At 39.5% G+C, this 13,698-nt stretch overlaps 1 protein-coding gene across 3 annotated transcripts in view; it reads left to right on the top strand.

Moving 5' to 3' along the window:
* Positions 1-13,698, top strand: part of LOC126297785 (regulator of nonsense transcripts 2-like) — a 199,061-nt gene that overhangs the window by 159,013 nt on the left and 26,350 nt on the right. For all 3 annotated transcript variants that reach the window (XM_049988981.1, XM_049988982.1, XM_049988980.1), the window contains 5 exons: positions 7,913-8,294; positions 9,392-9,531; positions 9,615-9,795; positions 12,908-13,047; positions 13,166-13,258. In XM_049988981.1, coding sequence (XP_049844938.1) covers positions 7,913-8,294; positions 9,392-9,531; positions 9,615-9,795; positions 12,908-13,047; positions 13,166-13,258 — 936 coding nt within the window. The remainder of the gene's footprint in view (positions 1-7,912; positions 8,295-9,391; positions 9,532-9,614; positions 9,796-12,907; positions 13,048-13,165; positions 13,259-13,698) is intronic.

Raw genomic sequence — 13,698 nt, 5'->3', positions numbered from 1 at the left:
GACCGAAGTGTATCCGGAGCCATCAGAGCAGGGGAGGTCAACACTGGGTTGAGGAGGACCAGGTGAAGCAGATGTGAGAGGTGTTGAGGTTGTGGAGGAATGAGGATAATTTGCCTTTGCCCTGGGTTCAGGTCATGAAGATATCATCAATGAACCTGAGCCAGCAAAGGGTTTGGAGTTTTGAGGCTAGGAAGATTTTCTCCAGATGGCCCATAAAAAGGTTGACATAGGAGGGTGCCCTGGGGGTGCCCATGGCTCTGCCACAGATTTGTTTATATACTTTTCATGAACAAGAAGTAGTTGTATGTCATGATACAGTTGGTAAGGTGTATGAGGAATGAGGTTGTGGGTTCGAAGTGTGAAAGATGGTGAACAAGGGAGTGTTCAATTGCAGTAAGGCCATGGATGTGAGGAATGTTGGTTTATAGGAAGATGACATCAAAAGAGATGAATAAGGATACAGGAGGTAAAGGGGTGGGGGTGACAGTGTGCAAGTGAAGGAAGTTGTTAGTACCTTTGATGTAAGAGACAAGGTTTTGGGCAATTGGTTGGAGGTGTTCCACATGTGCATAGATACTCTGCAAGGCACCGTATGGTGTGTTGCCGAGGGTACCTTGCAATACCACTAGTCATTACCTTTCCTCTTCCACTCCTGAATAGAGCAAGGGAAAAATGACTGTCTATACGTTTCCCTACGAGCCCTAATTTCTCGTATCTTATCTTACAATGTATTTGGTGGCAGTAGAATTGTTTGGGTATGGTGATGGCAGTAGATTTGCTTGGCAGTAAGCTGCAAATGTGGTTCTCTAAATTTTCTGAACAGTGTTCCTTGTTAAGAACATCGCCCTCCCTCCAGTGATTCCCATTCGAGTTCTCGAAACATCTCTTTAACACTAAAATGTTATTTGAACCTACCGGTAACAAATCTAGCAGTCTCCCTCCAAATTGCTTCAATGTCTTCCCTTTAAGGATCCCAGACACAAGAATGTCACACCAGTGTTCTATATGTGGTTGCCTTTACAGATGTACCACACTTTCCTCAAGTTCCCCCAACAAACCAAAGTCAATCATTCGCCTTCCACACGTGCTTTTCCATTTCATATTGCTTTGCAGTGTTATGCCCAGATATTTGAAGAACCTGACGGTGTCAAAGGAGGACACCACTAATGCTGTATCCGAATATTACAGGTTTGTTCTTTCTATTCATGTGCATTAACTTTCATTAGTCTACGTTTAGAGCTATCCGCCTTTCATCATACCAGCTAGAAATTTTGTGTAAGTCATCTTGCATCCTCTTACAGTCACTCAACTTCGATGCCTTACCACACACCACATCATCATCAGCAGCAGCAGCATACGACTGCAAATTGCTGTCCACCCTGTTCACCAAATCATTTATGTAAAACAGTGAACGACAGTGGTGCTGTCCCACTTCCCAGGGGCACTTCTGATGATTCCCTTGTCTCTGATCACTACTCACTTTCAAGGACAATGTAGTAGGTTCTATAACTTGAGAAGTCTTTGGGCCATTCAGATATCTGGGAACCTGTTCCATATGCTCGTACCTGCGTTATCAGTCTGCAGTGGGGTACTGTGTCAAATACTTTCCAGAAATCTTGAAATATAGAATCTGCCTATTGCCCTTCATCTATAGTTCACAGTAATATCATGTGAGAAAGGGGCATGCCACGATTTGCATGACCGATTATTTCTAAAACATGCTGATTCATGGACATATTTTCTCAGTCTCTAGGGTTCGATAGAAAATCAAAGTCAGGGATAATGGTCTGTTCTTTTACCCTTCTTATATACAAGCGTCAACTGCACTTTTTCCAGTCATATGGAACTTTGTGCTGGGTGAGAGGTTCACGATAAATGTATGCTAGGTAAGGGGCAAACACTGAAGGTGAAAAATCGAATTGGAATTCTATCCTAACCTGCTGACTCATTTTCTTTCAAATCTTTCAGTTGTTTCTCTATGCCAGGTATGTTTATTACTATGTCATCCATATGAGAGTCTGTCCAGTAGTCAAATGACGATGATTGTACGATCACCCTGCATGAACAATTTCTCGAACACAAAATTTAAAACTTGGTCTACGGTTTTGCTATCTTCAGCTGCCACACAAGACTGGTCTACAAGGGACTGGATGGAAGCCTTTGACAGGCTGAGCAATTTTACATAGGGTTCTAATTTTCTTGTCAAGGTATGACAGTGGCAGATATATGATTTGCACATAGATCATTTCACATGCGCATGAATCTCTGCTATCCATAGATTTTTATCATTTGTGTATTCTCTTTTGAACGGAGAGTTCAACAGCCTCTGCTACCCCAACTGAGAATTGGTTTTGAGGTGCTTAGCAGAGCAATCAAAGAGAATGACATTAAAGGTTAATGGGATGCGGTGGAAACAACCTATGCACAGACTGCTGAAGAAATTTCTTGAAACAAAGGAGCATGGCATACAAGACTGGATCTATGGCCATACAATACAGCAGAAGAGAAAGCCAAAACTCCAGTTAAATTGTGCACAGACAAGGAAAGTAAAATAAGAAATTCAACAGGAACTCTGTATATTAAATAGGATGGTGAAGAGGAGTTTCAGAAAAGATAAGAGAACCTTTATCAATAATCTTGCAGCTAACAGAGGTGATAACAAGACACTATATAACATCACAAGGAAACTGTCAAATAAGAAATTTGGGTTTGATACGCCAATCAAGGACAAGCAAGGAAAACTAATCACAAAATGAGAAGACCAAGTCCACAGGTGGAAACAACATTTTGAGAATGTTCTGAACAGTGGAAGTGCAGATGACAGTGTAACTCAGCTGAATGTGGATGGGGAAGGACTCCCACAAGATATGTCAATTAACTTAGAACCCACCACCCAAAGAAGAAATTGCTAAAGCAGTTCAGCAAATAAAAACTGTGAAAGTTCAGGGCTTGGACAACATCAGCCCAGAGTTACTTAAAGTAGATCCCTCTATAACAGTTTTACACCCACTCCTGACAGCCATATGGACGAATGAAAATGTACCAAATGATTGGAATAGAAGCTTGCTCATCAAGTGCCCCACGGAAGGAGACCTATTGGTTTGTGATCATTGGAGAGGCATCATTCTGCTGTCAATCCCAAGCAAGATCCTCTAGTGAATAATCCTAAATAGGATAAAAGCATACGTAAAAACAAGCAGAACTTAGGAAAGGTCACCAGATAAACACCTTGACAATAATAGCTGAACATTCATATGAATACCAGTCATCGCTTTAGATGCTGTTTGTAGACTTTGAATAGGCCTTTGACAGTATAATTAGAACAAAAATATGGAGCTCACTGCAAACTTTTGGAATTTCCTAGAAAATAATTTATCTTGTCAAGTGCTCGTATGAAAACTACACTTGTCAGGTTCAACATCAAGATCTGCTTTCAGATCCAATAGCAGTGAAAACAGGAGTTGAGCAAGGCTGCATGCTCTTGCCAATACTATTTAATATAGTACTGAATCTTCTAATTGTGCAGGCAATGGATAAAGTGAGAGGAATAAAATGGAGGAGTGGAACACATCTAGAAGACCTAGATTTTGCAAATGACCTTTGCCTTCTGTTCCACAGCCTCAGTGACATGAAAGATAAACTACAAGATATGAAATATGCGGCGAAGGAAGTCAGTTTGAAAATTAATGCCCATAAAACAGAAGATGTGCAGCCAAATGATAACAACACCACAAATCTTAAGCTTGAGAGTCAGATAATCCAAAGGGTGGGTAAGTTTTGCTACCTTGGAAGTGTGATTACACCATTTGGTGGTGCAACAGAGGACATTAACAGCTGCTTCAACAAACACAAAGGTGCTTTTACAACTCTCTGTTTTATCTGGGGATCGAAGGAAATAACATTGAGTACCAAACTGCTGATATTTGGAAGTAATGTAAAATCTGTGCTTCTATATGGATGTGAAACATGGAAAGTGACAAAGCAGCTAATCCATAAGCTGCAGACATTCAAAAACAGATGCCTGAAGAACATTCTGGAGATATTGTGGCCAAACCCCATCTCCAACTAAACACTCTGGGAAAGAACCAGCCAGAAGCCAATTGAGCTGCAAATAAGAAGCAGGAAGTGGAGATAGTTAGGAAATACACTTAGGAGACCAAATGAACATATTGTGAAGGAAGCACTTTATTGGATCCTGCAGGGGTGACAGAGATTAGGCAGGCCCAAAATGACGTGGAAACTATCAGTTGAAGCAGGTCAACAGCAAGCAATAGAATGGGAAGAAGTGAAAATAATAGAAGACAGAACAAGATGGCAATCCTTTGTTGAAGCCCTATATTCAACATAAGGAGTTAAAGGAATTAATTAATTTAATTGATTAATGTGAAAGAAAAAGGAAAGACATTAAATTTGAATTGGAGTGAAGTGCGAGGAGGGGTTGTTGGATCTGGAGATGAAATGTAGTGATTAGTTCCTAGGAGAGTGTTAAATCTGTGATCCATTGGTAGTGTTGTTTATAGTGGCACAACATGCTGATTTCAATGGCTGTTTCACTGAAGTACACAGATTGGAGCTATCCTTTCAATGCACTATTCACTCCCCTAACCCTCTTGGCCTCAGTCTCCGTGAACCTACTGTCCCCACACCCGTCACTGAAAAGTTTTCTCTTCCTCTGTCCTAATTCCCATCTCCATGTCATATTCATTATGTGCCAGCTCTCTCCTTCCCTCTATCCACCCCACTCGATTCATCACCACCCCACCCAGTACACCTGGCGAACTGCAATCATGGCATTTTACATCCAGCCAGCACTGTGTAGGGGCACGTGTGTGTGTGTGTGTGTGTGTGTGTGTGTGTGTGTGTGTGTGTGTGTGTGTGTGTCTCCTTTCCCCCCCAAAACAGTAGAAAAAAATGAGATTGACGAAGTGGACAATGTTGTAGCAGGAATGGTTATAGGACAAATGTGAGGCTGCAGAATCTAGATGAATATGAGATTGGAGATATCATACTGTGAGAAGATTTTGACAGAGCACTGAAGGACCCAAGTTCCTTCAGAAGTATTGAGATCCTTGGGAGAGCCTGCCATGATAGAATCCCACCTAGTGTGCAAGATGCATAAGGCTGACAAAATACCCTCAGAATTCAAGAAGAATGTAATAATTTCATAGAAGGGAGTACAATTAAGTGTGATTAGTACTGAACAATCAGTTTAATAAGTCATGGTTGCAAAATACTGACACAAATTATTTACAGAAGATTGGAAAAATTGGTTGTAGCTGACTTGAACAATAAATTTGAGTTCTGGGTAGGCTTAGGAACCCGCAAGGCTATACTGACCTACGCATTTTCTTATAAGATTGACTGAATAAAGACATACCTACATTTATAGCATTTGTAGACTTGGAGAGAAATTTTAACAGTGTGGGCCAGAAAGCACCCTAGAAGTTCTGAAGGTAGCAGGGATAAAATACAGATAAAAAATGGTTATGGATAACGTCTATAGAAGACATTTTACTGATGTAAGAGTTCAAGGACATGAAAGGAAAAAGTAGCTGAGAAGGGAGTGAGTTAGGGTTTCAGCCTATCCCCAATATTATTCAGTTTGTACATTGAGCAAGTGGTAAATAAAACCAAGGAGAAATTTGGAAAGTTCAGGGAATGGAGTTAAAAACTATGAGATTGGCCAGTGACATTGTAAATATATCAGAGGACAGCAAGGAAATTGAAAGAGCAGTCAAGTGGAATGAATATTTCCCCAAATTTGCTTTTCCATACACAAATGGTGTGAATGAAGAGTGAGTCTCTGTAAACTTTTGTATCAGCTCTAATTTTTTTAATATTATTTTCTTGTTGTGATCATTTCAAAAGGTGTCTATGGAAAAACTTAAATCTTTCTTGTCTCTTCTTCGAACGTATGGAATTTTAAGCGCAATCCTCTCCATGATTTACAACATCCCTATTTAAAACACCTGCCTCTGGACTTTGATGAACCTTTCGGTTTTGATAACTCATACTAAAGAATGCTTGACAAAAAGTGCCTCTCTCCTTGAATCTGTCATCACCCCCCCCCCCCCCCCTTCTCCTCACCCTACTTCCTCTATTAAACCTTTCTTTCAGGGACCCCAGACTGGTTCGTAATACTCACCCATCATTTGTATGACTGTTTCACAAGCCACTTATTTCTTGAATGATTTACACTTCCTTGGAAATCTTCCACTGAAACTCAACCTGACACCTGCTTTTCATATGACTAGTTTTATCTGGATGTTCCCCTGCAGGTCGCTCGACACCTGCTTTTCATATGACTAGTTTTATCTGGATGTTCCACTGCAGGTCGCTCTAGAGCCATACTCATATATATTTTATATTTGTTACTGTTTTCAGTAATTTATCACCAATAGTGTAGTCAAACAGTTGTGAGATTTCCTGCCAGTGAGTTACCTTAGGTTTAGGCCAGGGAGGTTACGGGAGCAAAGGATGTGCTGTAAGAATAGATAGCTCACATCTGCGTAGGTCAGAAAAGCTGGTTGTGGTGGGGAGGATCCAAATGGCATAGGTTGTGAAGCAGCCATTGAAATCTTGCTTGTTGTGCTCTGTTGCATGTTGTGCCAGTGGGTGGTCCATCTTGTTTCTGGCAACAGTTTGATGGTGGTCATTCATTCATGTTGAGAGCTAGTTGGTTGTCATACCAGTGTAAAATGCTGTACAGTGGTTGCAGTGGAGCTGGTATATAACAGCTGCTCTCATAGGTGGTCTGGCCTTTGATGGGGTAGGATAAGCTTGTGACAGGACTGGAGTAGGAGGTGCTGGGTGGATGGATGGGGCAGGTCTTGAGTCTGGGTCTTCCACAAGGGTATGATCCCTGTGTCAGTGCATTGGGGGTGGGATTGGGGTAGAGATAAGGATGACTAGGATGTTGTGGAAGTTTGGTGGACAGGGATCACCACTCTGGGAAGAGGTGGCAATATCATGGGTAGGAGGTCCTTCATTTCAGGGCATGATGATAGATAGTCAAAGACCAGATGGAGGACGTGATTCAGTCATTCCATTTCCAGGTGATATTGGGTGACAAGGGGTATGCTTGTTTATGATTGTTTCTAGGGATGGATGTGAAGATCAGGTGTGTGTCGGGGATATGGTGTGGGAGATCTGCTTGTGTATTAGATCTGGGGGTATTACCTGTCTGCAGAGGCCTTTGTGAGGCAGCTGTCAAAGTGCAGGTACTGTTGGTGGTTGGTGTGTTTGATGTGGACTTAGGTGTGGATGGAGCCATCCAAGAGGATGAGATAGACATCTAGGGAGCATGATGATGGATGGAGGAGGACCAGGTGAAGTGGAGGAGGTTTTTATAATCTTAGACTTCTATAGCTACGATTAACTAGGATTAGTGGTATTAATACCTGTAGATGTACTAATTGGAATATGTTAACATAACCAAATTTTCTTATCTTAACAGCAGAATCTCTAACTTTTCATGCCTGGATTCACGTAAGATTAGCTTCTGGCTTGAGTTTCGTAAATTCTGTAAACTTTATTATAGGCTTTGATAAGTGCTACATAAAATCCTTTTTGTAGCATAGATTGTTAACCTGCCACCTGAATATTGTAACCACTTGAAAATACTAACCTGCCTGTGTCTGTGAGTCTTCAGTATACAACAAAGCAAAAAAAATTGCTAGATTGATCAGTCACAGGTAACTACAGCATTTACTGTACACTTTCAAATTGCATTTTAACTATCTCCATGTATGGGTATAGATTCTAATTAGCTTTGTTAATTGCAGAGTGTACATATCCTCGTTTCATCATCTGAACATTTAATTCACATTTGTATCAACTCCAAATGTGTTTGTACAGAGCAACATAAGCATTTATTCTGTTACCATATATGTGCAATTGACATTGATTTCAGCATTATTACTGGTTTAAATACTTACATCCTGTGTGGACCACTGAGCAGCCATTTCCAGTTGGGATAAGCCATATGGTTAAGGAAACTATCACAAACCTGCGCCGTAATATACACTTGTTTAATTCATTGGAAGAAGCAGAAGAAGCAGTTATCAAGTTGCGTGCTGAACAGGAGGCAAATCTTGGACCTTTGCAAAAATTTTGGCAAGGCTCAAATAATGCTGATGATACTACTTCACAAGGCAGCATTGGTGACAATTCTGTGGAATTTGATGATGAATCAGAGCAAGGTGCTTCAGATTTGGACACAAGTCAAGAAGACCTGGATGCAGATGATGGAGCATCAAGTGGGATATCAGGGCTTTCTGAGCTTGTTATTCCAGGTAACTTTCATAGCAACTTGCATGTGAATTTCTATGCAAAGTTGTGTTTAATGGCAGAATAGTGTCAAAGAGAGTAGAATATAGTTTGTAGTGGGAGACAAAAATTTTCTCTACCTAAAGAATGGCTCAAGGTCATGTTTGATTCAGGGGTAGATACCAGATTTTCATTCTTTCTTCCATTTTATATTTCATTTTGTTACTGTGATTCCAGTCTTGTAGCATCATGTCGCTTCTTTCACCTTTCATTGGTATCTACTTTGTGGCACAGTAGTTACTGAAGGATAGCCACAGTGTTTTGTGCTGAATATTGTATAGGACATACCTGTTAACAAAACATGTATAATAGTGCAACTGATTATTTCCAACCTGTGGTTTTTTTACTGCACATTACCTTTCTTGTTGGGAGGGTATGGAAAGAAAACAGTAAAACTGTATTAAGTTGTGAGAGATAATTGTCACTTAGAGAGGCCAAAAGAATGATTAAATTTAAAAAAAAAAAAAAAAAGGTAAGCTATGCGGCAGGTAAAGATGGAAAAGTAAATGGAAAAAGGCTCTAATTCAATGTGTGGTGATACATTAACTAAAACTGAACATTCACTGCAGCATGTAATCTGACAAATCCTGCTGATATTCATTACATACTAAAGCAAAGTTGCCTTAATACAAAGCCTCATTTATTTAGTGGCAATGAATAAGAAATGATGACTATGAACTTATTGTGAAGAACTGAATACCCCCATATGTGTGGCCTTTCGAGCACATGCTTACATTTTCACATATCACATAACTGAAGCTTGTGTTGTGTCTGCATAACGTGGCACAAGATTCAATTGTATGATATGAAATTGCCACAGTATATTAAAATGAATCTTATGTAACCTGTAGCTGCCTATTCTTGATTAGAACTAGACAGATTATCTTTAAACTTCAGCATCTAACTTCTCTCCTTCCGTTGATGTCATCCTGTGTTTGTGTTTGATGCCCATATTACTGTCTAACTGTAGCTTTATGCCAATATTTCTCCAGCATATTTGCATTTGTTGCAGTCATACATGGTAGTATGCAATTTAAAGGGAAGCATTTGTTTCCATCTTTAGGTGAAGATTCATACTCAGTTGATGGTACATATGATCTAATGTGTGAGAACATCAAAGATGAAAATTATTCAGAAATGCAGAACACTTTTGATATTGGAGATACAACCATGGGAAGATCTGATGTGCACATACAATCTGAGGTAAGTAACACACTATTGTTTGTAATGGATTCTGAAATCAACATTCTGGAAACGGTTTAATTTGTTGAATTTAACTTTTCCAGAAAACTGATGGTTGTCTTGCACCTAGGCTGGTGGAGTGTCCAGAAGATGATGAATTTTTGAATGCATTTGAACGTATGGTCTCTGATAACATCCAAGATAGGTTACAAGAAACAATAAAACCACAACAAGTTGACATATCTGTTCCACTCCACATAAAAGGAAGCTCAAAAAAGACATATGGTTAGTATATAACAAAGATGTAACGTTTCCATTACATTTATATGATGTAAGCTAGGAGTATTGGAATTATGTTTGCTCACTGACATTATATTTCACCCTCGTTCAGGTGTGTGAATCTGATTACAGTGGCAGGAAATCTGAAATCTCTGACTCATATCTATAATGGCCTAGTTGAAGTAGTTGGTCCTGCACATGTTGTTATAATGAACATACAGAACACTCTAAATTTCATTGTGGATGTTGTGATGAGCAAAGGTGCTATGAACATTGCTACATTTTATTAACAGACCAAAAACTGTGAATTCATGAGCTTACAGTGAGCTAAGATTATCAAAAATATCAACTCTTATCGTGTTAAAACAGGTGCCTTGGTGACAACATTTGACTTTCTAAAATTACTTGAATAGATCAGAAAACTGATGTGTGTGTCTTAATAAAATGTCTTTTGTATCTGGAATGGAATGAGAAGCTTTAAAGATCAGGAACATGGCCTGTAAAGAGCAAAAAAAATGCATCTTAGCCACACAAATAAGGCACATAATACTCATACCACGAATCTGCATAACCTTTCTGTATATCTTCTGATGTGAAGTAGAGACTGTCCACTCTTTGTGTCAGAAAATGTGATGATGGATGGAGATGGGAAAGCTGCTGCTCAGCATTATCACATCAGCTCAAGAAACACCAATTTTTAAAAAGGTCGCATCATAACCTAGTTTTGCTGTGGCTGTACAGACTAAAAGCCTGTCAGTGCAGATATATTTGTGGAGATGTTACTTCATGCAAGCTAGTTGTTTTTGCACCCTAAATCAAAACAAAACAAGCAAAACAATACTTCATGCAAGCTTACCCTTGCTCCTTGGCTGATGTATTGAAGAGTAATAAAGCTGCAGGCCCACCAGTTGTATGCAAATTCTACATGGCTTTTTTCGAAGCCAAGCTAGATTACAAAAAAATCTGACGTTCAGCTAAAATCAAACAATGAAAAATCCAGGATAAATAGAGTAATGACAATATTATGGAAATGATAGATTGCTACTCACCATATGGAGGAGATGAGTCACAAACAGGCATAACAGGAAGACTGCTAAACATGTGAGTTTTGAGCTAAAGGGCCTTCTAAAGTGGAGGGGAGGGGGGACAAACAAAAACACACACACACACACACACACACACACACACACACACACACACACACACACACACACACACACTGAAGCAAGTGTGCGCAAGACCACTGTGTCTGGCCACAAGGCCACACTGCGAGCAACTGCACATGATGAGAGAAGCAGTCTGGGTTGTGGGGGTAAAGAGGAGAAGGCTAAGCCAGGGAGAGGACTTGAAAAAGGAGATTTTGAGTGTGTGGGTAGAACAGAAGGCTCTGTACTGCTGGAGTGGGAGAGGGAAAAGTATAGGGAGTGAAGAACATTGACTACTAAAAGTTGATGCCAGAGGGTTGCGGGAACGTATAGTGTAGGTCAGAAAAACTGGTGTTGATAGGAAGGATCCAGATGGCGCTGTCTGAAGCAGTCAGTTCTTCATTTCAATTACTGCACTATGCAGTCTTCTATTCCACCAACGCACCCACAGTCTTTTTGTCACCCTCCTCTACACCCCCCCCCCCCCCCCCCCGAAAAAAAAAAAAAAATTGTCTAACCCTGACACGTTACGTGTGTGTGTGTGTGTGTGTGTGTGTGTGTGTGTGTTTCGTCTACTTCAAAAGACGGCCTTTTGGCCAAAAGGTCTCGTGTTTAGCAGTCTTTCTGTTGTGTCTCTCTGTGAGTCAACAACTCCTCTATGTGATGAGTAGGAATCTATCCTTTTAATAACAAAAGGTCAGTTATAATTTCATACTTAAATTTTATATGAGTGAGATTAAAGTTCTGGTGAACTAGACTGGCAATGTTTCTCATGGTTCACAATGCCAAGTGTCAAGATTGTTGCTTTTAAAAGGCCATAGCCAATTTTCTGTCCTATCTTGACCCACTTGTGCTCCATCTCTAAAGACATTATTCTCAACAAGATATGCCCTAATCTTTCTTTCACACCTAAATATCCCCAAATATTATAAATTTTGCTCATCAACATAAGAATTTAGTGTGTGTTCAAAGTTCTCTCTCTCTAAATTATATATAATCTTGAGAATTGCTCTTAGCGTGCCTTACAATAAACAACCACCACCGATGCTAATATATGCTGAGCACTTGTGCCCTGAGAAATTATATACTAAAAATCACTAACTGATGTTCCATAAATAGTTTTTCACCTACAAAAAATTCAGCTCTGTAACATATAGTGTAATTAAATTAACTGTGTGATTGACATTTGAATTGAAAGACAATTTCGTTGCAACATACTAAAGTTACGAATATTTATACATTTTTTTATTGTCCTATTAGGTTAAGTGCTAGGGCCTGGAGCCATGTAGATAACGGTGCTAGTACTCTTTAATGGCAGCAGTATTAATCCTGGTGCAATGTGAGTACCACAATGATATTCGCAAAAATGTTCAAACATGCACACTTAATACTGAGATGTAACTAAATAATTTTATGTATATAACATGCAATTGAAGGTGAGTATTAAAGTTGTCAGTGATACAGCTGTACTCACACCGTGTGCTCATTTGTGGACTGCTGGGTGAAAAGTGGAACATAACTAAGTAAGAGCAGTTTACTCGAGATTGTGTGTCCACACCATAGGACAGCTACAAATTTGAACCAAACCACAGTGGATTGAACCATGTGAGTATGTGCATGTGGACACCCCCCCCCTCCCCCCCTCACACACACACCTATTAACTTATTCTGTATGCCTCTCACCAGAATGCCTGGTCCATTTCTCACTTTTGTGTAAATCCTTACAGAAAGAGACAACACAGAAAATATATGGAAGAGAGCTGTGATCAGATGATACTCGCTTTGCTGTAGCATCTCTCACAAAGTTGTCCCCCCTCACAGTTGTTGAATTTGAACATGATCATTTATGAAGTTGGCACTTTGCTGAAGTACTATGGGCAGTGCTGAGGATGCTAGTGATGTTGCAATATTGTAATTATTTGATGCACTTGCAAAGTCTAAATCTTCAATGGTGTTGTAACTTCTCTTTTCAGAGCAACTCCAGGAAGAGGAACAAGAGAAAACAAATATGAATTTCGTATTAATGTTGAGAAAGGGCCATAAACAACAGTACAAAAATTTGGCAGTGCCTGTTGATTCAGAAATGGCATTGAACCTAAAGAACAGGGAGGAGGTAAAGTCTGAACTTTTTAATATTTGCATAATGTAGTCTTACAACTTGGCTCATAGCTTCTAATCATATTAATTATGAAAAAAGGTTATCACCACTAAAACAGTATTATCTTTTGTAGGCTGAACGTGCAGAAAAAGAGAGAGTAAAGCGTTTGACATTGGACATAAATGAAAGACTGGAAGAAGAAGATTACCAGGAAATGTTGGCACAGGTATGTTTTATATGACCTACGTAGGAAAAATGTAATATATTCATAAGTTTCCTATACTTTTGTATACTGAGATTAAAGAGCTGATGTTTGTTAATATTGGAGTATTTGTATATCTCTTTGAAATGCTATCTGTTGCTCTATGGACACTATCATCTTCCTGAAAAGAATACCGTATACTCCAGTGTTAGTGTTCTGTTGTTTTGAAGGATTATTTATTTGTATTAAAGATAAATACTAATGAGCCATCAAAAGGCACGTTAGCGTGTGCCCAACAGCAGTGTGGCTATTGTTCATTGAGTTGTTATCTTTACTCCATAAATTGTCTGGATTTTCCATTACCATAGATTAATAATTAGTTCATTTTACCGACCCAACCCCACTCCCAAATTCAGATGGTATACTTGCTGAAAGGTTGAAGAATGATTTGAGACACACAGAAT

Source organism: Schistocerca gregaria, chromosome X, assembly GCF_023897955.1.
Source record: "Schistocerca gregaria isolate iqSchGreg1 chromosome X, iqSchGreg1.2, whole genome shotgun sequence".
In the NCBI taxonomy this organism is placed as follows: domain Eukaryota; kingdom Metazoa; phylum Arthropoda; class Insecta; order Orthoptera; family Acrididae; genus Schistocerca; species Schistocerca gregaria.
The sequence above is the reverse complement of the archived record's forward strand: the minus strand, read 5'-3'. Positions and strand labels throughout refer to the sequence as shown.